At 43.6% G+C, this 21,564-nt stretch overlaps 8 protein-coding genes across 8 annotated transcripts; 2 read left to right on the plus strand and 6 right to left on the minus strand.

The window, feature by feature from the left end:
• Nucleotides 1-1,278: 1,278 nt before the first annotated feature.
• O0I10_003138 (uncharacterized protein) lies at nucleotides 1,279-4,893 on the plus strand (the record flags this gene model as incomplete). Its single annotated transcript, XM_058483210.1, has 10 exons — nucleotides 1,279-1,403; nucleotides 1,501-1,643; nucleotides 1,748-1,833; nucleotides 1,964-2,104; nucleotides 2,257-2,982; nucleotides 3,073-3,955; nucleotides 4,014-4,118; nucleotides 4,181-4,501; nucleotides 4,559-4,664; nucleotides 4,725-4,893. 10 exons carry the CDS (start codon nucleotides 1,279-1,281, stop codon nucleotides 4,891-4,893), a joined length of 2,805 nt encoding a protein of 934 aa, XP_058345829.1.
• A 120-nt stretch (nucleotides 4,894-5,013) lies between these two features.
• O0I10_003139 (uncharacterized protein) lies at nucleotides 5,014-5,870 on the minus strand (the record flags this gene model as incomplete). Its single annotated transcript, XM_058483211.1, has 3 exons — nucleotides 5,014-5,271; nucleotides 5,341-5,492; nucleotides 5,597-5,870. The coding sequence occupies 3 exons, from the start codon at nucleotides 5,868-5,870 to the stop codon at nucleotides 5,014-5,016; spliced, it is 684 nt and encodes a 227-aa protein (XP_058345830.1).
• A 1,972-nt stretch (nucleotides 5,871-7,842) lies between these two features.
• O0I10_003140 (uncharacterized protein) lies at nucleotides 7,843-8,517 on the minus strand (the record flags this gene model as incomplete). Its single annotated transcript, XM_058483212.1, has 1 exon — nucleotides 7,843-8,517. One exon carries the CDS (start codon nucleotides 8,515-8,517, stop codon nucleotides 7,843-7,845), a length of 675 nt encoding a protein of 224 aa, XP_058345831.1.
• Nucleotides 8,518-8,660: 143 nt separating this feature from the next.
• On the plus strand, nucleotides 8,661-8,873 carry O0I10_003141 (uncharacterized protein; the record flags this gene model as incomplete). The annotated part of the gene is made up of 1 exon (XM_058483213.1): nucleotides 8,661-8,873. The coding sequence occupies one exon, from the start codon at nucleotides 8,661-8,663 to the stop codon at nucleotides 8,871-8,873; it is 213 nt and encodes a 70-aa protein (XP_058345832.1).
• Nucleotides 8,874-9,649: 776 nt separating this feature from the next.
• O0I10_003142 (uncharacterized protein) lies at nucleotides 9,650-11,573 on the minus strand (the record flags this gene model as incomplete). Its single annotated transcript, XM_058483214.1, has 3 exons — nucleotides 9,650-10,834; nucleotides 11,108-11,446; nucleotides 11,517-11,573. 3 exons carry the CDS (start codon nucleotides 11,571-11,573, stop codon nucleotides 9,650-9,652), a joined length of 1,581 nt encoding a protein of 526 aa, XP_058345833.1.
• A 2,009-nt stretch (nucleotides 11,574-13,582) lies between these two features.
• O0I10_003143 (uncharacterized protein) lies at nucleotides 13,583-15,551 on the minus strand (the record flags this gene model as incomplete). Its single annotated transcript, XM_058483215.1, has 6 exons — nucleotides 13,583-14,240; nucleotides 14,301-14,423; nucleotides 14,488-14,825; nucleotides 14,924-15,082; nucleotides 15,150-15,262; nucleotides 15,314-15,551. The coding sequence occupies 6 exons, from the start codon at nucleotides 15,549-15,551 to the stop codon at nucleotides 13,583-13,585; spliced, it is 1,629 nt and encodes a 542-aa protein (XP_058345834.1).
• A 347-nt stretch (nucleotides 15,552-15,898) lies between these two features.
• O0I10_003144 (uncharacterized protein) lies at nucleotides 15,899-17,189 on the minus strand (the record flags this gene model as incomplete). Its single annotated transcript, XM_058483216.1, has 3 exons — nucleotides 15,899-16,278; nucleotides 16,344-16,756; nucleotides 16,840-17,189. The coding sequence occupies 3 exons, from the start codon at nucleotides 17,187-17,189 to the stop codon at nucleotides 15,899-15,901; spliced, it is 1,143 nt and encodes a 380-aa protein (XP_058345835.1).
• Nucleotides 17,190-18,350: 1,161 nt separating this feature from the next.
• Nucleotides 18,351-19,975, minus strand: O0I10_003145 (uncharacterized protein; the record flags this gene model as incomplete). The annotated part of the gene is made up of 6 exons (XM_058483217.1): nucleotides 18,351-18,507; nucleotides 18,590-18,701; nucleotides 18,776-19,276; nucleotides 19,333-19,407; nucleotides 19,486-19,735; nucleotides 19,796-19,975. The coding sequence occupies 6 exons, from the start codon at nucleotides 19,973-19,975 to the stop codon at nucleotides 18,351-18,353; spliced, it is 1,275 nt and encodes a 424-aa protein (XP_058345836.1).
• Nucleotides 19,976-21,564: the final 1,589 nt, after the last annotated feature.

Consider the following 21,564-nt stretch of genomic DNA (forward strand, 5'->3'; position numbering starts at 1 on the left):
CGATTAGCTTATTGACTCTAGTGCTTTCATAATGTTTATTTTTGTACCTACGATTGATTTCATGCATATCATCTATAAAGTACGTGAAACGAGCAAATCCAGGAACGTTTGTGCTCAACACGTTTGACAAAACATTGATTGTGCAACAAAGGCATTTGCTTGCTCTTTAGTCACATGGCTGAAGCTATACCACCAGCGCGCAAGAACGAGGCATATGCAAGCTGCAAGTTAATGAGAACAATATGGGTGGCATTATACGTAGCACTTGTGTAATAAAGCCTCCCAGATTGAAAGGGATGGATTGAATTAGCTGGACGACAGAAAGGGGGCTGATAAATGAAGGCTTGATGAAATTCAATATAACGCGCTTAATTGAATGTTGTTATCCAGCTGTCTGGAGTAGTGAATCTCTATGGGTGCGGTAAAAAGGAAAGATTATAGGCGGAGAGAATGATGCACATCCATCATTATACGTATGTAACAAGTCATTGGGTCCATTTGTGCAATGGCTCTTCATTGTAAAAAGAAAATCAATGAGCTCAAGGTTTGTAGAGCCTACCTCGGCATCGTCATTTTTCTCATGGTGAACGTTTTCATTGGGAAATGGTTGCACACGAGCAAAGCCCAAATCTCGGGTTCATAACAAACAAGGATGATCCTTACAAGATTTATGGTCGGGAAGCGATAATCTGCATTACCTAAATACGTAAACGGTTGCTATTGCGATAATATGCAATCTTGAATAATGGCGTCAGAGACAATCAACGCCGCTTTATTCTTCACCTTAATGCTTTGCAGCAAGCAGTAACAAATGCAAGATCTTGAAATGGCTGATGCTGCTTCATTTTAGTATTCGTGCCTGCTAATGTATGAATAGGTAACATTAGACAAAAAGTTAGAATACAGTGGGTGCCACCGCAGCCTTTAAACAATCGTCTTCTTTTCCTTGCATACACCATCATCATGTTTGCATCTTTTTCCATGACCATGAGAATACATCCAAAGGCCGCGGTATAAAATCGGGCATTATACATCATTTTCATGCAAAAAAGGCTGCCGTAAAGAAAGGCTAGGTCCAGACACGCATATATATACATACAGCATGCTGTGATAATGTATGGGTCGCACAATGTGATCCTTTCTCTACAATGTTTTTGGTGTAACACGAAACTCTATTGTTGCAAAAAGTGGATACACAATGTTAATCCCATTTGTTTCCCTCTCTTTTCCTCTCTTCCCTTTCCCTTATTCAACCCCTTTTCCTTTTCTTGCCTTCACATGCTTTCTACGACATCGCTCTTGGAAGACGACAGCGAATATGGACCACTTTGCAGTGGATGTAATAAAGATATCGAAGAAGGCTCTGTGATCGCCTTTGGTGACGCGCTCTTCCATCTCCACTGGTAAGTGTGCTGTGAAAGATAACGCATACCAACCATGCAACGACACCACTCCTTTTGTAAATTACTCACCCATATCTTGATCACGCACGTGCAACAGCTTTGTCTGTGCCAAATGTCGTCGACCAGCAGACTGCGAATCAAACCTTCTTCTACTTACCGATGGCAGACCGGTATGCGAGAATTGTTCTTACACTTGTGCTATGTGCAAACAAGTGATTAGAGACGAGGCAATCATGACAGGTAATTTAGCATCATCTCGATTACTATATGTGTCGCCACCTTTCCTTTTCCCAATGCCACCATCCACTAATCCAAAACCAACCCACCTTGTGAACCAACAACAGGAGATGAAGCCTATCATGCAAGTTGCTTCCGCTGCGTATCATGCAAACAGAAGATTGAGGATCTTGTCTTTACACAAACAACCAAGGTTAGTTATCTTCAGCCGTGTGTGTGTGAAATGGAGATCTCTTAATGCATATATACACATGTACGCTAAATCACAGTGTCACACCCTACATGATGGTTCTCTTGTTTTGTGCCGTGCTACGTTTGCTTAGGGAATCTATTGCACACCGTGCCACGAAAAACGGAGATCAGAAAAACAAAAGCGTCGTGAAGAACGTGAACGTCGTAAACAACAGCAACACAATATAGCTTATGCCTCAAAAAGCTTACCATCGCTCCCATCAGGATTACAGGTATGTGTATAGCAGCTATTTATGTGGGGGTTTTGTGTCCCTGCTGACCCTGCACTCTGTGCAACTACAGCAGCTCACATGTGGGTGCCTTTTTACTCCCCCCCACACGCACCCCTTGTACGGCTATTTTGGATCGACTCACTTTTTGATAGATATCAGATGAGCATCAACACCAACCCTTGCCAACAACAACGGGTCTTTCACCCACACCACGTCCTCATGTGGATCGTCCTTACATGAACAATCGCCATGCTAGTCGATTGATGGATGCACAAATGGTCACAAACTTTATCCAAACCGAGGAAGCTGGCCGAATGACCAAAAATAATACGACTGATTCACCACCCACACCTACACGATCACGAAGTACATCCATGGATGATCAACGACCTATTACCAATACTATTGTACGCCCCATGCCATCTCGATCTGAAACCATCCCTGCACCAACATCAGCACGTGCACGACAACAGCAATTACTGTCACCGCCCAATAGTGGCAAAAGATTGTCAGCCATACCGGATCAGGATGATTCCACATCCTCATTGGACCTTGCATTACCTGGTATTCCATCCCTCAATTTTTCATTCTTTGAAAACGATTCAGCCGAGATATTGAACCTTTCAAAGGATTTGGGTGCCAGCATTGACCTTGATATCAAAAAGGAAAAGCAACAACAAAGGCAACAACAAGCCAAGGGTGGCAGTGTAAGCGATCCTGTCAATGAAATGCTATCTCTACTTGATTTCCCTACGCCACCAGCAATCTCTGAGAAGGATCTTGGATTCGTGCCCGATAATGTGTCACAACTCAAGGACGAGCTTAAATTGTCCAAGCGTAAATTAGCGGATACTGAAGCTAATTTCGACAAAATTAAGGTACGCGAAACAGCCTTTTCCAGTTCTTTGGGTCGCATGTATATATATGTATATACATCCCATTACTCACATGTTGCTCTTTTTATATAGCAAGCTAGCAAACGAGCATTGGATGAGTTTTCACGCACCAAAGAAGAGTACAACAAGGAGACATCATTGCGTGAACAACATGAAGCCACCATCTTGCAGCTACGACAACAAATGGCATTGCTTTTACAAGCACAAGATCCCGAGAGTTTTGCCGCTCGTGCCAAAGAAGACATGGAACGTCTAGCAAGGATACGTGTTGAATTAGAACGTACGTGCCAAGAACTAAAAGAGTACCGCCAATTGCTATCACAAGGCATACACCATGACGCCCTTGCCATCCTTAAAGGCACCTTGACAGCTGAAGTGCGGTCATTGACGGTGGAACGTGATGCATTAACGCAAGAGACACAACACCTCAGCAAAAAACGCGATGAAGTGATCAATGAAATGATCATGCTCAATACCAAGAATGCGGAGTTGACCAACATGAACAATGATCTTTCAAGGCGTGTTACCGAGCGTGAACGTGAAGCAGCAGCTGTCATGGCAGGCACCAGCTTTGTAAGGCGTGATTCAAGTAGCGATAGTGCCAACAGTGCTATGGCCATGTCACCCACAGGAACGACAACAGCTGCAGCAGCTGCAGCAGCTGCCGCCACCAAATTTGTTACGCGTGATAGCTTTAATGGCACCCAAGCACCAAAGATTTTCAAAATCAAAAAGTCCAATGTCTTTGGTAAAAAGTTCAAGAAGGAACAACAGCAACAACAAGCACCTTATGGTATGGTCAACAACCCATCCAGCATGTCCCTCAAGCATGAGCATACCAAATCACCATCATCCTCAGGCCATTCTTTTCAAACCATTACGTCCTTCCTTCGGCCGGTCCGATGTGATGTATGTGGTGACAAAGTATGGGGAAGATCCGATTTAAGATGTCAAGGTAATAAGCTTAGCCTTTATTTATTATATGCACCCCACTAACGTTCATGTTTTGAAAGGATGTGGCTATGTTTGTCATTCCAAATGTTTGAGCCACGCACCTCAATTGTGCTTTGAAGGTGGTAATAGCAGTGGGGACTTGCATGAAGATTTGTTGTCGCCAGGTGAGCTTAAAGAGTGCCACAACAACATGCCTATTTACTTACCAAGAATGTCATCCACACAGTCGATTGTAGTATGTTTGGCACCGACCTATCAGAACAAGTAATCAGAGAAGATCGCACGGTGCCACAAATTGTTGAACAATGCATCAATGCTGTTGAGATGCGTGGATTGGATTACGAAGGCATTTATCGTAAATCTGGTGGAGCAGGGCAAATGCGGATGATCCAGCAAGCATTTGAGCAAGGTTTGCCCATCGATCTTGATGATGTTGAAGAAGTCAATGATATTTGCGCAGTGACAAGCGTATTAAAACACTACTTCCGACAATTGCCTAATCCTTTGTTGACCTACGAGCTATATAGCCAGTTTATTGAGCTTGCTTGTAAGTACATAGATGGTGCGTGATCATGATGAAATATCTAACCACAGCTGTCGGTAGCTATTGACACGGCTGAGAAGCGATTCGACACATGCATGACCTTACTTTCACAACTACCACAAGCCAACCATGATACCCTCAAGGTGCTAATTCAACATTTGGCTCGGTAAGATATCCACTCAATCCCACTTTTTACTATCCCATCATGCTGACGACGACCTTTTAGCGTTCGTTCAAGGAGTAGTGAAAATCTCATGACAGCCAAGAACCTTGCAGTTGTGTTTGCACCGACATTGATGCGTGACAGGGATCCATCTCGTGACCTGCTTGACATTAGCTACAAGAACGCAACCATTGAATATCTCATCAATCAATCACAGGAACTATTCCCATAACAGATACCAAAGCGGAAATGGAAGAAAAAAAACTTGTATTTAGTCAAATTATATGTATGTATCTATATAAACCCAATGAAAATATACATAAAAACGGGACGTATTCCTTGGTAGGCATGTTCACTTTTTCCCTGAAACGGATGTCGATGGTTTAGCGGGTGTAGTATTGGATGTTGAGGCTTGTAATAAAGGTTCAGTTGGAGGAGATGTGGTTGTAGCTGATGAGGATGGCTCATTGGGATCATGTTGTTGTCGTCGTTGTTCCTGTTGTCGTTGCTGTATACGTTTGTACAAGTGATTCTCCAGCAAAACAGCATTCCGAGTGTTGCATTTGAAAGCGATATCCATCAAATCACCCACGATAGGAACCAATCCAACCTAGTTGTTGAATAAGATGAGCATGGTGACACCACACACATCCATTGCCATGAACACCCATTCACTTACCAAAAAATCCAATACAACATTTGTCATCATCTGAGAGACCACGGGCTGTGGCAGGTCAACTTGCATGGCTATTTGCACGAGGTATAATGCAAGCAACATCCCAGCAAAATCTCCAATCACTGTAACCAACGTTAATACTTGTATTCCTTCTCCTTCCAACAAAGACGTTACGAACCTGGTATCAGTCCTTTTGATGAGAATACAATGTTGGTTAGTTTGGGTGTGTATGTAAATGCTTGATATCTGTAAAACTCACCAATAATGGGATCCACACCCACTTGACAGCAACAGCAGCCAATGCCCTTGTCAAGCCAACGCGCCTGTTTCTTGACCTTCTTCAGCACGGCTCTCTCGTGTGGTGTGAGGTAGTCCAAGGGATCAGGTTTACGTTGCCAAAAGTATCTCTTTTTTTGTTGCGATGCCTCCATTTCAATAACGGTCTGTTTCTGCAGCTCGGATCCTGGAGCTTTTGGGCGGTAAGGTGCTAAGACTTGTTGCACGCCATACTTGATGAGAGCATCCTTGTTCATTGCGTTGTTGAAATGGGGTAGTGAAATAGCGGGGGAGTGAGAGTGGCGGTGGTGGTGATGGTGGAAAGAGACAAGAGAGACGACGACGGCGTTGGCTTTTGAAGTAAAGGATATCGTGTATGCGGGCCGAGTGAAACAAAGGGAATAGCGCGTTTTGGACAATGGACACACCTCCCAAAAATAGCAGCGATGTCATACGCACACACCACAATGAACAAACACCCACCACCCCACATCGGTTTATATCCTTTGAATGGTCATTGCCAAGAAAATATCATTACCCATCCTTGGGGTTTGACATCCTCAATAACATCCTCCATCTTTCACATGTCAACATCACCTCTACTACAAATCAATGATAATATAGCAACTCCTCCTCAGGCACACTAGTTTTCTTTGTATTGCTCACAGAGATGATTCACATGTATACCAAAGTTCATTCATACTGATTCTTCAAATAAATGAAAATCTATGATACAACACGTGAGTTGCTATTGGGGTTGAAGCTACTTCCTTTGCAAGAAGCGTATCTTGGCGATTGCCATGACAACGAATTGATACCTCTCATCGGCGTGATTTCTATTGGTCAAACTCACCCACTCAATATACTACTCTATAATCCATCCACAGCTTTTGCTTTTCAGCAAGGTATTGTTTTAAGCATCCAAATTCATGGATTCAAGGCGTGCATCTTATGTGCGGATAAACCAAGGACTGTATCTTGGATACCACTGTCCAGATTACTACGTCTTCAATATCCCGCCACTTGAAGAGGAATAGCTGACCGTATGATGCCGTCGATCAAAATTAACTCCTCGACCGATCCTGGTGACATTGATGCCTTCAAAGTGCGGCATCACTATTTCCCGACCAGAGAGCTATGGTAGTGATAGCGTTTGTTTTGAAGCTCCTATGCTCATATGATGTCTTTTACAGCAATGGGTGTGCTTGAATCCATCATCTGCAGCTATCAAGGTGATTGTGTCACAAAGGTCAACAATGAAATTCCTCTTTAAAGCATGGCTGGAAGACAATGAACCATCATCGCACCATATGATGATTCAACTTGTGGATGACATTTTTAGAGTGCGTCCCGGGGTAAGGCACGTATTGTGGCATCGGCAATCGGTTTGCTAATAGGGATTTGCATTCCCGTTATAAGCGACTTTATTGGGAGTATACAAATGCCCTCATTTCTTATGCTAATGTGCCAAAGAAAAAGGTGTGCCAAGAGATCATGGTGCTGGGATCATAATGATCCTCTTTTATTTACTGTTCTGTATGCCCTTCAAGGGTCCAGTTGGATGTGAAATGTATGATTGAACTTCTGCAGCAGCAGGATTCACAGCCCTGTGGATGCTTGCAGGATGCCGCATGATGTTTGTATCCATGATGCTACGCAGGCGTAAGCACCCATTTATCGCTTCACTTTACAACAATGGTAAGAGTGCGGCACCAAACGTCGATCACGCCTTAACATTATACGTACATACGCACTTCAATCCCCCTTTTCATAATCTCGCTATTATGCATGATGATTTAAAACGGAGCGCAAAGTAATGTGATGTTCTGAAAGTATCTATAATGAAGATCTCTATGCCTACTTTGACTGGAATGTACCGAGAGCCTCTATCACCAAGAGCATTATTAGTAAAAGGGATGCTGTTCCTGGTTTACACCACCACGTGTACTTTTTGCTGCACATGAGAGAGAGCGTGGGAGTAGAAAAGACCTTGCATCAGCTGAGGTTGTACAACAAAACAACACATTACAAAAAGATAGAAGCGGCGCCTTGGATACTGCTCATGCAATTGCTGTTGCACAAATGCCAGGAAGATGAGTTTATATATTGCGTTGGTCTAGCAACTAGTACAAAAAAATGATGATGATGTTCATATATGATACAAATGAGAATAGTGGGTAAATAAGAGGTGGGATGATGTCTATCAGGATATAGGGTATATGTATAATTTCATCGTGGTTGCAATTTACGCCATGGCGACCAACGCAACGAATCGCCCGATGAGCGAGGTGTGCTTGGAGCAGAGAGATAAGGGCGTACCAACGTTGATGTGGATGAACCACCAAATAAAGAACGTTTCATTTTTCGAAAGACTGACAAGGCTTGATCATCATTGGATCTCACTGAAGAAAAGCTTGAGCGTTGATTTCGTTGTGTCCAAGGAATAAACGAGTTGGCTCGCATCAGCTCCACCACCGATTCGGTTGCTGCTGCAAAGACGGCAGGGTGATAGTTGCCATCTTCTTGCACTAAATGCAAGATCTCTTGTCGCATCTCGCAAGGAATGTTTATCTCTTGTGGCGAGTTGGGTCGAATATGGTTATAAAGGATGGCGTGGCATGCTCCCTGGATTTCCGCAAACGCCTTGTTATCGATGATCCCTCGTTCGTGTACCGTGAATCGGAATAGGGCGTTGCTTTTGCTCAGCACAATCGCATCGTCTAGACTCTCTAATGACCCATATCCCAATCGATGACATAGGTCAAGATAATGTTGGATCGCAAGCCAAAATGACAAGTTCTCTGTACAAAAGGTTTCTTGTACAAAGGCTGCAAATTCTCGATAATGATCAGTCGATCGGTTATGAAGTATCGATTCAAGCGTGGGGGTCGATGTACAAGCCATAGTGACAGAATGAAAGAGAGGGGCAACGAAGAAAAGGGGAAAGAGGGAGGAGAACAAGTAAGCAAAAAAAAAGAGAGAGAGAAAAGTAAAAAGTGATGTAAAAGAGGTAAGCCATGTGGTTTGCTTTTCCCCGACCTTTTGCAATGCCGCGCGCGAAACAACAACCACAGGCCAACTTTTTTGTTGTACACACCATCAGTGTAAAATGCACATCCTCACGTCCTATTTCAGTCCCCGCGCGTCAAGTGCAACGCAACAAGTTTTCTTGGCTTAACAAGGCATCAGGAACGTGCATCACTGGTTCTTTTGGAACACCCAAGGATGATCAGCCATTCAAAAGCCATGGTGCTGTCTAAAATGTATAGACTACAAGTCCCGCTGCACTTGCCTTTTTTTTAGTAGTAGCACCAGAACAAGTCTACGTAGTACTTTATCAAAAAGAAAATGCCGCAAACGAACTTGTGTAATGAGGCCAAAGCGTATGTTGTTCTTAAACATCTTTCATGTGCTACCATACCTTAACTTGTTTTTGCCACTAATCGCTGTCCTCGTTTATTCTTATTGACAAATTCCTACTCAAGGATAGGGTAATTGGGGAATTAGGTGTATGCACGGCGCATGTGCGTGTGTGAATGCATAATCCCACTTTTTTTATTGCACACATCAACACTTGTCAGGAGACAACCTTATGTGCCTGCTAGATTTGTGCAATAGAGACGCCGCACCGTTATATAGGATCAGCATTGATGCATCCAATTCTTACGTAGGCACATGTTTTATTTCAGGAGCAACGGTGATGATGATCCTGATGTGTGGCAGGTTGACAGAGAAAGATGCATCCACAAGGGATGATGATGAACAAGCTTTTTCCCATGTAACATGCCTGCTGTATCCACAAAGCCATTGTGATCATGTTTACGTGTGATGTGCAATGATAGCAATACACTTGATGTTTCTTTTTATGTATGGGACGATGCGTTACGTAAATCGTCTATATGGGGATATGATACACAAACATTGGAGAGAGAAAGATAAGTAAATACAATGGCAAAGAGAATGCAAAGGGGGTTGTGGATGAGAATAGAGTACAAAAGGGGTGGTGGAGTCATTGAAGATGTTGAATGTGAAGTATTCATGGCACAAGGGGAGCGGTAAATCGGTCTTGGGGATGATAGAGGGGTTCGAATGACACCGGTTTGAGGAGCAAAGGTGATGGCCAATAATGATGATGCAATGTTGTTGAGCAATTGGTAGCGTTGGATGGTGTCGTGGTGATGGTTGCCGCTGATGGACGTCGATAATCAGCATAAAAGTCGCCATGAATGAGCTGGTAATAGTGATGATGTTCTCTTATGGTGGTGAGTGGTGGTCGTCTCAAGAGCATTGTGCTTCGTTGTCGCTGTCGAATGCTAACATTTTGATCATCCGGAATGACAACCATACCAGCAGCCACGCTTACACGGCGACCTGATGGGTTAAGTACTGGTTCGGGTGGAAGCAAGCTTGTTGGAAATTGACGTTCATGAGCAAGGCACGATAAGGGTGGCATAGCAGCTTCAGGGCGATCCTTGAGACGTTCCCATTCATTCTTATTGTCGGCTAGAGTTACAAGAAAGGAACGTGCCATTGGCAAAAAGCCCGTAAGAGCTTCAAAATACGGTTTAACGACATAGTCACCAAACTTGAGACTGATGTCCGGTTGTGTAGAATGATCTCGATCCATGCCAGGTGATACAGGGAGACCGGCTACCTTTTCTGCATCGCCCTGGCGGAAGAATTCTTGCACAATTAAATCAGACCATTGCTTGGAAATAGGCCATGGGCGTACTGTATTGCTAATGTCCGCTGCATGTAACAAGATCCGACATAGGCTCAGCCGCTGTTTGCATGAAAGCAATACTGCATGATGATGATGATGGTTATTGTTGCTGGTAGAAGTAGTACATTCACTGCTGGTGGTGGTAGGTGTACAAAGACTTTCTTCGGAATCACTGCTCATGGACCAAAAGTCGTCAAAGTCATCTTCATCCATATAATGATCGGTGAGACATTCTTCCAATTTGCCTGCTTGTTGTTGAAGCTCATAATGATACACCATATCAGTCGATAGGATCAAGTTTTCGATTGTGCCAATAAATGAATCAGCATCGTCTTCCACATTGATATTTTGGCCCGTGCTCAAGGATTTCAAAAGTTTGTGTTTGTGCAACAAGGAACGTGCAATGTCAACGGAATACGATTCGAGTACAGAGGTATTGTTGTAACGATCCGCCAATTGTGTCTTGATATTGACTTGGAAGAGATTAGTGTATCCAGGCTACATATATCAAAGGGGAGGTTAGTGTTATTGGATTTACATAATAGTGTGTGGCAAACAAGCTACCGATTTAGGAAGCTTGTATAGGCCCATTATCACCACATCAACAACCCCCTTTTCCTCCTTCTTGCAGTAGAATAACCCACACACACACAAATGTAAGGCGCATCCATGCTCCCTCCTTTTTTTTGCGCTACCCTTATACATGCATCGTTCACTTTATCGTATAGCCATCTCCTTCCCGTAAAATAGAATGATGAAATGATCACTCACATGGCCTGCATCATGACAAAGTGCCGCCAATAGCAACGCAGCAACGTCCAGTCGAGAAAGGTATTGCTCGGCTTCCAATTCGGTTAGAATGTAGTACAAGACTGTTACAATGTCGACGGCATGGTAGAACGAATGATAAGGTGCGTCAAGGTAGGTTGCATCGACATCAATCAAGAAATCCAACATTTGTGAAGGCGAAATATCAAGCGTGTTGAATACATCCAGCTTTGCGAAAATGCCGAGAAGATGCCCATAGAGATCGGTACGTTGTAGATCAAGCACGTTGAAATCGGAATCCACAATCGGTTGTCCCTTGCAGTCCAACCATCGAATAAGCCGCTAGATGCATCATCCGTATAAGCAGCCATGATAATAATGTTGGTGTTGTTGTAGTTGTTGATAGGCTTACCCGCTCAATAGAGAAGAGATCATTTGCTGAGAGTGTATTGTGTTTGAGAATGATCATGGTATGGGCTCGATATTGATGGTGGACAACAAAGAGAAAAAGAAGAATACGTGAATATCCTTTTAGACGATGAGAAAAAAAAGAGGGAAGAAAAGGTGGGGTCCTTATTCCTAAATGGATCGACGTTGTGCCACCATTTAAGCCCCGCATCGTTTCTTTGCACTTCATTGTCAAGACCTTGTGCTCCTTTTGCTTCCCATCGTGTCCCCCTTTGCATCTCACTACAATTGCCGCCAAGTTATAGAGCCTTGAAAACTGGTTTTTTAGTATTGTGCGATGTGTGTTATGTGGGGTTACAGGTCATCATCATCATCACCCCTCACGCAAACAGCATTATGTACAACACCACATTCTTATGCGTTGAAGAATCCACCATAGTGTGACGAGCATTCACGATGTATCAATGATTATCATCCACCCTACGTATGCACATTGATCATTCATATGTGTGTTCCAGGCAATAATAAAAAGAAACGTTGATGCATGCGGCTCAAGTGGCTGGTTACACATATGGTGACGAGAGTTCACGCGGTATCATGTGAGGATGTACTTGTGTGGCTAGACTCTTCTCCTTCCGTTGCCAAGGGTTGGATGTGTAAGTAAGAGCGGTTATTGTTTCTTTGGCAACAGGCCGCATGCTTATAGGCCTTTGATAGGATGCTGGAGTAAAAGTATTGTATGGAGAAGGGGGGGTTGGTGTAAAACAAGAAGCTGCTGCTGCAGTCGATGATTTGCCGGTGCATTGAGTGTTATTATTAGCTTGTTGTGAGATGATCTTGGTCTTGTCATATCTCGTTGTTGTTACCCACACGAGTAGAATTTAATGGGGTCACACTCCCAGTGTCACGACACAAGCATGGATTATGAAAACATTACTTGTTTGTTGTTTATTTGTTTATATAGCAAGAAGAGCGCTTGTTTCATATTACACTAACACCACGCATCACACGATGGATGTTGTTCTGGTAAACAGCGTAAAAAAAGAGCCGTGGTAGTGATGAGAAACAATATTCCATGGCAACATGACGCATAGCAACATGAGAAGGATCATCAATGTGGTTGGCAATGGTAAGGCTGTGAAGCTATCATCCTCATCATCATCATCATCCAGTACGGTGGTCGTTCTACTGTGTCATCCCCTGGAAACATTCACGGGTTGCCTCTCATTTAGGTCGATGCAAGCAATAAAGATAGTCGTCGTCAACGTATAAGCGAGAAGGAGGTGGCACACTTAATCGTCGCTGGCAGCTGTATGCTGATCCCAATGATTGAGTCTTAGTTTGGATCACACGTGCCATTGCAGTATAAGGTCATCCTGTTACTGCTGCTCTCACTCTCTGTTTCTCTTTCCTTCCATCATCTGAAATGCTCAAGTCACAAGCTGATGTCTGAAATAAGGAGGCTCGAGGGGTAATCACTGTATTGTATTATGCTGCCACTGAAAGGGTGATGGGTATATACAAAATAAAAGATGGGTCTTCTACTAGTGTTGTTCATTTGCTAAGTACAGGGTGATTGTGATGGGGTCGTATATAGGAGTATGCTGACGTGAGATGCGTGAACATTGTCGATGGCGAGCAAAGCGATCTTCTCCATGTCGTCAATGCCGTCATTCAACCCTTTGTCGTTCCTCTTTTCCCACCCATCCCCTCTTGCATGTCTTCTTCAAAGGATCTAAATCATATAGGATTGGTAAAAGAACATCGTCAGTTGTGTTATAATAAAGCTTCACCTTTCCACGTGATGATGGCCGTTGTGGGATGGCGGAAGAGCCGGAAGAGGTCCACCAAGATTTATGCACCATCCTTTATAAAGCCCCGCTTTCATACCACCCAAACGCGAGATCCTCTGATACCATAGCAACACCCAACATTCCCATAACGACGTATCCACAATGCAGAATTGTTTCATATATTTAAAAGCAATACATTGTATTTGTAAGAGGTGGTATATATAAAGTTGCTGCTTGATTGCTGTGTGAGAGTTGTTGGGATGCCTTCAGGATCCAATTATCTGACGCGAATAATAAACCGGCTAAATGCAGCAGCCACCAGTGCCATCAGACCGCCAAATGCTAATACCGATGCCACACCCGATGTTTCATCCCCTGATGTTTTATCTGCTGCAGCAAAGATAAATGATGCGATGATAGCAACGGCGAATTGTGGAAAGACGATGTACATGTTATGGACGCCCAAGATCATGCCGGCATCGAATTCATCTTGATGTTGATCTTCAAGAGTGCTGGGTGAAGTGGATGTTGAAGGAGAGACACCATCTTGAAGAGCCTTTTGCCTGTTTTCATCTTCAAAGCTGACGTATTCACCAACGAGGGAGAAAGGAATCCACAATACAATGGCCCAAGGAATGCCCATAATAGTAAGGATCAAGGTAGCAGCCTCGACTGAATGCACAAACCAAGCCGACAATAATGAACCAGCCACCAATAAATGGGATGCGGTATAGATGTTGTCAAGCGATAGGAACCAAACTTTTTCAAACTTGGATGCAACGGCAGGGACGACGATACCAGCAATCACGGATACCACAGAGTAACACAAAAGTGCAAATGATCCTGCACGGGTGCCTTCTGCCCAGTTGTCATCTTTGCTCGTGCCATCATCCGATCGATGCGTTGAAAAGTAAATGTCACTAACCCATTGCGTGCTATAGATAATATTAGTATTTATCATCAACATTAGAATCATCATTCATTATGTATATTACCTGTAAAACAAGAAAGGAAACCATCCCATCCATGCAAAGAATTGAGTGTTACACAATGTTTGCACCGGTCGAGGAAGGTATCGGAATGCACGCCAGATGTAAACGAATGTATGATACCATGGCCTATAACGAAAGAAGGTTATTAGTGTATGCAAGAGAAGGAACTAAAGATTGCCATGTGTCTTACTGGTTGTCTTGGTCATCCTCCTTCTCAAGGGGCTTTTCGTGCACTGCCAAGCATGTGATACCGAGTGTTATGACAAAGACAATAATGGCAACCACGCAAAATCCCTTCATTTGAGAGTCCCCAAGCCATGGAGCGTACTTGACCAAGTCGACAAAGCCAACAAAGTAACCAATGACTTGAGCTGAATTGCTCATACGAGCACTCCATGCATTGGCTAATTCCTGTTGCCACAATGGAGGGATATCGAGAATCAGGGCACGGCAAATAGCTTGAACGGCATTAAGGGTAAAGTCCATAAAATAGAAGGATGCGATAGCGACGAGGATGGCATAAGAATGCTGAAGACATGATGATGCATTAGACTGTGACCTGATCTCGTGATACAACCCAAACCCCACACACACATCACACTCCGCTGCATGGAACCAATACTTACAGCTGTGGTACCGCCAAAGACATCTGCCAATACATGTCCAAGCTCTTTGGCATAGGCAACACCCAACATGGACAAGATGGTGAGTATACCAGCAATGACAATGAAAGGACGGCGTTTGCCATAAGAAGATGTGCACTTGTCACTCATGGCACCAATCAACTGACAACGACGAATAACCTTGTGTTAGAATTTTCCATGATATGACGTTTTCCCTTTGTACACTCACGGGTTGAACAATAAGACCTGACAATGGACCCGCCAGCCAGACCAATGCTGTCAACTCTTTGGAGATATCGAGAGATAACAAATACGGCGTGCCATACGATAATTCCACAGTCCCTAAAAAAAAGAGAGTCAATGGTAAGAATAAAGGATCATCATGCTGCTTACAAGTGAATTGAACACCAGCCATGCAAATAGTAAGACCCAGCAATTGCACTAGAGTGAGACCTGGGTCAGCCGTTTCCAAATGAGTGGACTTGACATAAGGTAAAGATTGGCCAGTGCTGTGGTAGGTGGATGGGTCGAACGAAGAACGTCGTCTCTTGTATTTGGGTCGACTAACGGGTGGTTTGTGCTGTTGTTGTCCTTGTAAAAGGGGTGTTTGCTGGTCGACTTTGTCTGTCATACGGAATAAGAAGGAAAAAGAAGTCAAAAATGTAAAAGCCCAGGGTGTCAGTTGCCCCTTTTATACAGACTCAGTTATGCAAGTTGCCTTAGGGAGAGTGTAAGTGTGATGGCACACACACACACACGCACAGGTGGGGCACATTGCTATGTTGGTCCCAGTTCCGCCCATTGATGCTTTTACCCCTCTCCGCTGTCATGCCTTGACTTCTTTGTCCATCGCAATAGCCCCCTGACCCACCATGAATACTGCCCTTTATTTGTCCTTTTTCCTTATTCGTTGTACGCACCATACAAATTTCTTTCTTTTCATTCATCCATCCGATCCTGGGTACTGATGTATTATTATTATCGTTGTGATGGTGTATTGTTTATTGAAGGTGATGATGATGATGGTAATGATGGCTTTTGAGCAACGACAAAATGAAAATTACTGTAACTATGGTATTGTTCTACCTCACGCCTTGCCATTTCTAGTTGATTTTCGAATACATGAGGTTCAAGTACAGGCTTGCCTTGAGAAGCATTGAATTCGTTGATTGCTACTTGGGTATGTATTAGGCCGTGAAAGAGATCTTCTCGAAATAGGACACCCAGCCGGCCACCCCATAAACCAATCGGCAAAGACCGGTATTTTTCATATCGGTTCACGGCTCCTTTGGGAATCAAGGTACCCAGCTCTTGTGCCAACCTTGGGCTTAATCCACGGTTATGTGCAGCGTCCATCACTGTCAATAAAAGGATGTAAGTTTTCTTTTGTCATGTTAGAGAGAAAAAGTTTATGCATACATACCATCCTGATTAAGTTTTTCCGTTGTAGGTCCTGGAGAGGAAACCTTTGTGTCCATTTCCATCAGCACAATGTAGCCACCTGGTTTGAGTAGATCCCAGCAATTTTGCACGGCCGTCAAATATTGGTCATGTGTGAAAGCGAGTGACATGAATCGGAAGTGGATACAATCAAAGCTCTCCAAAGGAAATGATCCGTGGAACCCATTCAACACGTTAAGCGTCATGAATTGGCAATTGGACGGCACCGAGTAACTTGGATCGGGAAACATGTCATCCACAATATCAACACCAATCACTTGTTGCAGATCGGGAAACTCCTCAGCGAGATTAAGGCACCAATCACCAGGGCCACATCCAATGTCCAGTACGCATCCCCCTTTGATCTCGTTAAAGTCAATAGGCAATGAGAATTCCCTATTCATGCATGCATATGCAACCCAAATGACAGTTTAGATCCATTCCTTGTCCCGTGAATTATGTCACATGAGGAAACTTACCCACCAAATGCAAGTTTGACCAAGTCATTCTTTAGTTGAATACGATCCGCTTCTTCTTCTCCCATCGTCATCAAGTATAACGGCTTATAATTATCGACGCTGTACATATCGGATATATCGGATAGTGGACTATCAAGTGGTGGTGGTGAAGAGTGGACCCCTTCGTCGGAATGACGACGACGTTGCTCATGAGCCGTGTGAAGTCGTTTCAGCCCATGTCGTGCAGCTTTTGAAATCATGGCAGCAATGCGTGGCGATCGATAGTGCGATTGGGGTTTGGAACAAGTGGCATTGGTGTCTGCATTGGTTGTACTGGTGCTGCTGCTGCTGCTGGTATTGTTTCGACGCATGGTAGGTAGGTATGTAGTGGGTGTGAAAATGATCGATCGGATGTTCCTTTTAATACGTCGTTGTCGCGAGATGAAAATAGGAAACTACTGAGTTCTCCTTGATACAATGAAGCCCCTGGCGTGTGCGTGTGCTGAGATGTTGGTTATTAGAAAAGGGGAGGTTGTCATTTATCGGATAAAGAAGTCTGCACTTTTATAATGAAGATGGATAGTTGGCGGGAACACAAATAGCATGTTATTGTTCTATGCACTTCCTTTTCGCATGAATATAAAACTTGTCATCTTGCTTGATATTGTCGCCAAGAGTCAATGAAGAAAAAGACAATCGCATAAGACATGTGAAAATGAGATCGAGCCACCTTGCCTTGTTTTGTTGAAAATGATCGAAAGTACACGCCATCTCTCGACATGTGAAAACAATAATCACCCTTTGTGTAACATGGGATGTTTTCATTGGGGGTTGTGCATGGTTTAAGCATTTCTTGGTTAAGCTCAACAAATGTCACCGATCAACAATGCCACGTGTTACTCATTGATACGCGCTGCTTTCATTGTGATTTTCTGCTATCCACAGCATCCAGGGATTCATGATGTTTACCAAGTACCAATAATGTGATTCTATGGCAGAGGCAGCAGCGTGGTGGTAACCACACAAAAATGCTTCATGCATTGCTTCTCTTCCTACTATAACGGGAATAAAGAAATTCAATAATAGCGACCATCCAAAATGAATCGGCGTAATATGACACAACCCCTTTGGGCCATTCATATATATGCATTCCCATTCACCTCATCAGGTCGTCAATGTGCATCATGAAAACCTTGTGATTTTACGTTGTAATGGGCTCATCATGGTCGAGCTTCGAGGGCGAATCATATAAAAGATCACTATAATCACAAGCTTCCACAACCCTAGTTGTAGTATCCTCCATAGCCTGCCACTCGCTAACTACATGTAATTGCATCCACGCATTGTGGCCAATGACTCGAAACAATAGCAGTGCTACTTAAAACTGAGATGATGGATTTATACATAATTGAGATCCTTCACCGAGGAATATTGTAAATGAGAACATGATGATATCTACGAAAGGCACAGTGTACATTGGGGGAAACATTTTCATCTTAGATCGATGGATCAAGGGGTTGATAACCTTCTTGTTAGACACCACCTGTTGGCTTTGAAGGAACAAAGGTCCACAGGACTTGCATTGTGATTGCCATTGCAAGACACACCAAAGGCATTGATAGAATACCCACGTAGCCTGAAATCTGACCGGTGAGGAAAGGGAAAAATGCAGCACCACCTGCACCAGTGCTATGGCAACGTTGATTTAGTTTGATTGTTGTGAGATATGCATGAATGACATCCCTTTCCTTCTCTATCCCTTTAAACTTACCCAGCCATAAAACCAATAGCAGCTGGATGCATGCGTCGAGGGAGCACTTTGGATGCCAAGGAGACTGTGCTAGGGAACATGGGACCCAATAAGAAGCCCACAGTGATAATGGCTATTTTTATCGTGTATGCAGCAGGCGATTAACGTTTTTGAAAAATGTGGCTCTGATGATGAGTGTATGCTTACCAATCGAATCAACCACGATATTGGGAATGTACCAGATCACGAGAAGGACAACACCGGTTGCTGCGGTAAGGACCGAGACAGTCTTTTTCTCACCAAACTTCTCCGCGACGTATCCAAGCACTATACGGCCTGCCGCTAATGCTGCCCAATAACCAGCCACGACTCTTGTCATTGCAGCTTGATCAGCATGACGACCTTCAATCATGTATGTGATACTCCATCCACCCATAGTGACTTCTGTGCCAACATAGACCAAGATGTACAATGCACCAAGGATGGTCATGCGATGAAGAAGCGCTGCACGTAACATTTCCTTATCCACTTGATCAGACTCTTCGGATTTTCCATGTAGATCCGCATCATGAAGACCCACGCGCACCAAAGCCAAATTGAACAAGGAGATAAGTGCCATAACAGCATAGATGCCTCTCCACGATACATCCAAGTCCAACAATACACCAGCGATCAAAGGACTAAGCATAGCGCCGACACCATAAAGAGCTATCATTATCAACATTGAGAGTCAAGATAACATGGAATAGTCTACATTCACTTACCATGTACCAAATTCAACATCATTGTAGCCATTGGCACCATTGTGGCATATACATTCATAGCTGCATCCATCAAGGCTAGAACCAAGCAAGGAGCATTTAAGTTCACTCTGATGACCTTGCATGTACCACACATCAATCCGATCTACTACTTACCAACACCTGCTCCTTGCACTACCATAAGAACCGCCATCACGTAAAATGGGAAACCATAGGCAATCACTGAATAGCCAAAGACCAACACGCCTGCACCAAAGTAGATCGTGCCAAGCTGTCCAAATTTCTGCACCAGATAGCCATTGGCGATCGCACTCACAAAGTAACCAAAAGAGTTACACAAAAAGAGCATGGACACCGTCTGGTTCGATATATCATAGTAGTCCTTCAAACGTGGGATAATAGCACCCTATCCAAGCAAGTTGAATTGATATCGGCATCCTTTATAAAGGCACCAAAGTCAACTTACGATGCTGCCGTCATTGAGACCACAGACGATGCCGAGAAAGTTGATCGCAATCAAGGGGCGAATGAATGGCTTGAGATCGCTCCACGATTCTTGTTTCTTGCCGGTTGGTTCGGCCCCATTTTCAGGTCTCAAGAAGCTTGTCGTCTCTGTTACACCATGGTGATCGTTATCAGCATCCATAATGGTGGAGGTGGAGGAGGTGGAGTAGGATGTATGTAAAAGACACTGATAAGAATTGAATGTACAACAAATAAAACTCCCTTTATATGCGATCGGTATCTGCATATAGCTCCGCGGATCGCTTTACCTTACATAACGGTGTTGCCATAGAAACACAAGTGATCAATATAAATGGCATGGACACAAGCCACTATACAACATGATGATGCCACGTCATAAAGATCCACAAATATGGACAAACAAACAAATAGACGCACGGATTACATTATGCTAGGTGCAGCACTAGTACCACCATTCCTCTATCCAGCAGCTGTAACACCCCCCTCACATCCTCGATGAGCATCTTTACATTGTTTATCCTTGGGGTCGTTATTATTGCTATACAGCACGTGCCTACCATTCTTGGTGATTGGATACACAATCCTGGTATTCCAATACGCCATGATTTTGATCACAATGCGCGTTGTAGAAAACGAAGCACTGAATGATTGAATGATTGTTAACATGCAGGGTACATACTACGACGGCAGCTGCATTACCACCACCTATAGCCTATAGTACATGCTTTGCTAATGCGATCTTCTATACCAACATCTTCGATTTCATGATCTAATCGACCTCGTTTAGCAACCCTTGATCTAATTCTTCCTCCACGGTCAAGACACAAATATCTCTTTCGGAACTAAAATCACGGGCTTACACAACCATGAAGGCATATAGATATCATGCGCTATCGCTATCTTAGATTTGCGTTCAATGATCCAATAGTTCGAATCACAAGCAATGATGCTGTATAAAAGATTGGGAAGATGGATTTGCCTTTCGATGACTTTACCAAGGAAAATGTATAGTTACAACAAGAGGGGACATTAAGCAGGTAGACATGCATGTTTATCTTATATCGAAAGATCAAGGAGTGTATGTAATGTGTCAAAAAGATAAAAGCAGCTCGATACCATGATGTAAGTGATCCATCTCGTTTTCCAGTATTCATCCAATCCCCTCCCGATCCAGTTACATCCTTATCATCATCAATCCCGAAACCAATCAAGCGATCCACATCTTGCACATGTGAGCCAATAATAAGATGCTCTAAATATCACGTTGAATCCAGTGTTCATTCAATGGAAGTAAAATAACAAGGAGCGGTAATGTGGGATCAAGTAAACATAATGAAGAAACAACCATCACCAAATGACGAAAGTGTGCGTAAATCACATAGGCTCAATGGGCGTCATTGTGTCATTGTGTCATTGTGTTGTTGGTCGCGACCGCCAACATAAGCATTGCCATCCAGGATCCCAAACAGCAGCAAGGTGATTCGACCCGAGTATTCCAATCCACCCATGGCGCGTCAAAGATACAGGCCCTGTTGTCAATGCCATTGTAAGCCGTCTCCATGTGATATGACCCTTCCACCTCCTGAAGACCTACCAAGCAACCGAATCATCATTCCAGGATTTCTCATCACTGCACGTATGATTGTATACATCCACCCATCCATCCTTCAAACATAGCCATTGGAGCTCCAATATGCTGATAGAAAGAACCTCTGTGATTGCTGCCGATACGCTTCCTTTTCCTTCCCT

Source organism: Lichtheimia ornata, assembly GCF_029851405.1.
Source record: "Lichtheimia ornata isolate CBS 291.66 chromosome Unknown scaffold00010, whole genome shotgun sequence".
NCBI classification, from domain to species: Eukaryota; Fungi; Mucoromycota; class Mucoromycetes; order Mucorales; family Lichtheimiaceae; genus Lichtheimia; species Lichtheimia ornata.